This window comes from Rhincodon typus, chromosome 42 (assembly GCF_021869965.1).
Source record: "Rhincodon typus isolate 14 chromosome 42, sRhiTyp1.1, whole genome shotgun sequence".
Taxonomy (NCBI): Eukaryota; Metazoa; Chordata; class Chondrichthyes; order Orectolobiformes; family Rhincodontidae; genus Rhincodon; species Rhincodon typus.
In genome coordinates this window covers 6,299,379-6,301,768 of record NC_063373.1, presented here as the reverse complement: position 1 = coordinate 6,301,768, position 2,390 = coordinate 6,299,379, and the positions used below count along the sequence as shown (strand labels likewise).

The window sequence follows — 2,390 nt, the reverse complement described above, 5'->3', positions numbered from 1 at the left end:
GTCTGTCCTCCCAGCCTGTCGGTGGCGCTGTGTGTGGAGGGACATGTCTGTCCTCCCAGCCTGTCGGTGGCGCTGTGTGTGGAGGGACACGTCTGTCCTCCCAGCCTGTCGGTGGCGCTGTGTGGAGGAGTTTGAGGAAACACTTCCTGGTTGAGAGAGGAAGGGAGAGAGTGAGTGTGGAAAACAAAAACAGAGGGAGAGAAGAAGGCAAGTTGTGGAACAGAAAGAGAAGAATGGAGTGAGGAGGCAGGAAAAAGAAAGGGGAGAGAGATAGATTGTAAAGCAGAAAGGGAAGGAATAGGAGAGAGAGAGAGAAAGTGAAACTGAAACTGAAACAGGGAGAAAGAGAGAGAGAGTGAGTGAGTGAGAGAAAGAAAGAGAAACAGAGAGAGTGTGAGAGAGAGAGACAGGGAGAGAGTGAGAGGGAGAGGGAGAGTGAGTGAGTGTGAGAGGGAGAGAGAGTGAGTGTGAGAGAGAGAGACAGGGAGAGAGAGAGAGGGAGGGGGAGGAGAGAGAGAGAGAGAGAGTGTGTAGGTGGGAGTCAGTGATGTAATACCATTTAAAGAGAGGGAGGGGAAACAGGTAAGTGAGTTATTGACCCACACAGCGTCTCTCTCTCTGTCTCTCTCCTTTCGTGCTGACACTGTGTCCAATCCCCCTCTCTCTTTCTCTCTCTCCTCCTAGGGAGTCGCCATCGAGAGGTAAGGGGCAGCATCAGCTGTCATGACCGAGGACAAGGGGCAGCACCCCCTGGTCCTGAGGGAGCGGGCAGTGTTGGCGCTGACCGCAGGCCATTCGCAGGCGTTGAGCGCCCTGCTTCAGGACATGGTGCGGGCACGGTGCCCGCTGGAGGAGAAGTACCAGGAGGTGGATGTGACTAAGGTCCTGCGCGAGAACGTGGCGGCGAAGGTGAGCCACCCCGTCCCCGTCCCCGTCCCCGTACTCCCTTGCCTTGCAAGCTGCCCAGAATGTGTCTACCCATGCTTTATATTCGGGATTAAATTCCGTTCGACATACCACCCGTCCTGAGGCCTGAGGCTCTCCTCCCACCCTGCAGAGCCAGGTCTGCAACCTCCCACACCCGGCTCCTGATCGGTTCACGATCCAGCACCAAAGCTTGGCGATACGCTTCCACTCACAAAAAATATGCTTCAGCCCTCACCCTCTGCTCCCCCTCCCCACCCCCGGCCTCCTCGGCCTGATCAGGAGCAGTCGCGGGTTTGGAAGGTGCTGCCCAAGGAGCCTCAGCGAACTTCTGCAGTGCATCTTCCAGGCCATAGCATCCCGACGGTGTGGGGAGCAGGCCATTCGGCCCGTCGAGTCCTCGCCCACCCTCCAAAGAGTATCCCACTTCTCCCTACCCGATTCCTGTAACCGTGCATTGCCCCCATGGCTAGCCCACCCACTACTAACTGGCACATCCCAGGGCACTATGGGTAATTTCCCATGGCGAACCCACCCATCCCTGAGCACTATGGGTAATTTCCCGTGGCTAACCCACCCATCCCTGGGCACTACGGGTATTTTCCCATGGCCTACCCACCCTCACCCCGACAACCCTGGGCACTGTGGGTAATTTCCCATGGCTAACCCACCCTAACCCCCACATCCCTGGGCACTACGGGTATTTTCCCATGGCCTACCCACCTTAACCCCCACAACCCTTGGCATTGTGGGTAATTTCCCATGGCTAACCCACCCATCCCTGGGCACTGTGGGTAATTTCCCATGGCTAACCCACCCTAACCTGCACACCTTTGCACTGTGGGAGGAAACCCACGCAGACACAGGCAGAGAACAGGCAAACCGCCACACAGACAGACACCGGCAGGGGGGTGGTATCGAACCTGGGTCCCCGGGACTGTGAGGCAGCAGTGCCAGCCCGCTGAGCCACCTGAGATGTTACACGCGCTGCTGTGAAATGTTAGTATGAGAATGACGGAGATCTGGCTGATAAGCGTGCACCGGGAGGGAGGGGACTGTTGCTCATTGCCTTGCCATTCAGCCCGAACTCTCACCCGTTTGTTCTGTCTCTCTGACTCCCTTGCACTCCCGTTGCAGGTCCAGCCGAACGAAGGGCTCGTCACCATCAGCAGAGCCTTCAACATCCTGGAAAAGTATGGGCGGAACCTGCTGTCTGAGCACAAGCCCAAATTCTGGAGGGCCGTGAAATTTAACAACCCGGTCTTCAAAACCACTGTGGATGGAATCAACGTAAGGCATCATGAGGCTCCAGTCAGTGTACAGATATCTCACTGAGAGAGGGGGCACTGACGGACACCAGTCAGTGTACAGATATCTCCCTGAGAGAGAGGGGTTGGAGACAGGGTTGTTAAATTTCACGGCCCTCCAGAATTTTGGCTTGTGCTCCGGCAGCAGGTTCCGCCCAA

General features: G+C 56.7%; 1 protein-coding gene across 1 annotated transcript in view; it reads left to right on the top strand.

Annotated features, from left to right (window-relative positions):
* Positions 1–78: 78 nt before the first annotated feature.
* Positions 79–2,390, top strand: part of LOC125487572 (E3 ubiquitin-protein ligase RNF31-like) — a gene marked incomplete at its 3' end in the record, with an annotated part of 8,827 nt that continues 6,515 nt past the window's right edge. Inside the window, exons 1-3 of the mRNA XM_048619375.1 lie at positions 79–207; positions 685–909; positions 2,062–2,214. Coding sequence (XP_048475332.1) covers positions 724–909; positions 2,062–2,214 — 339 coding nt within the window. The remainder of the gene's footprint in view (positions 208–684; positions 910–2,061; positions 2,215–2,390) is intronic.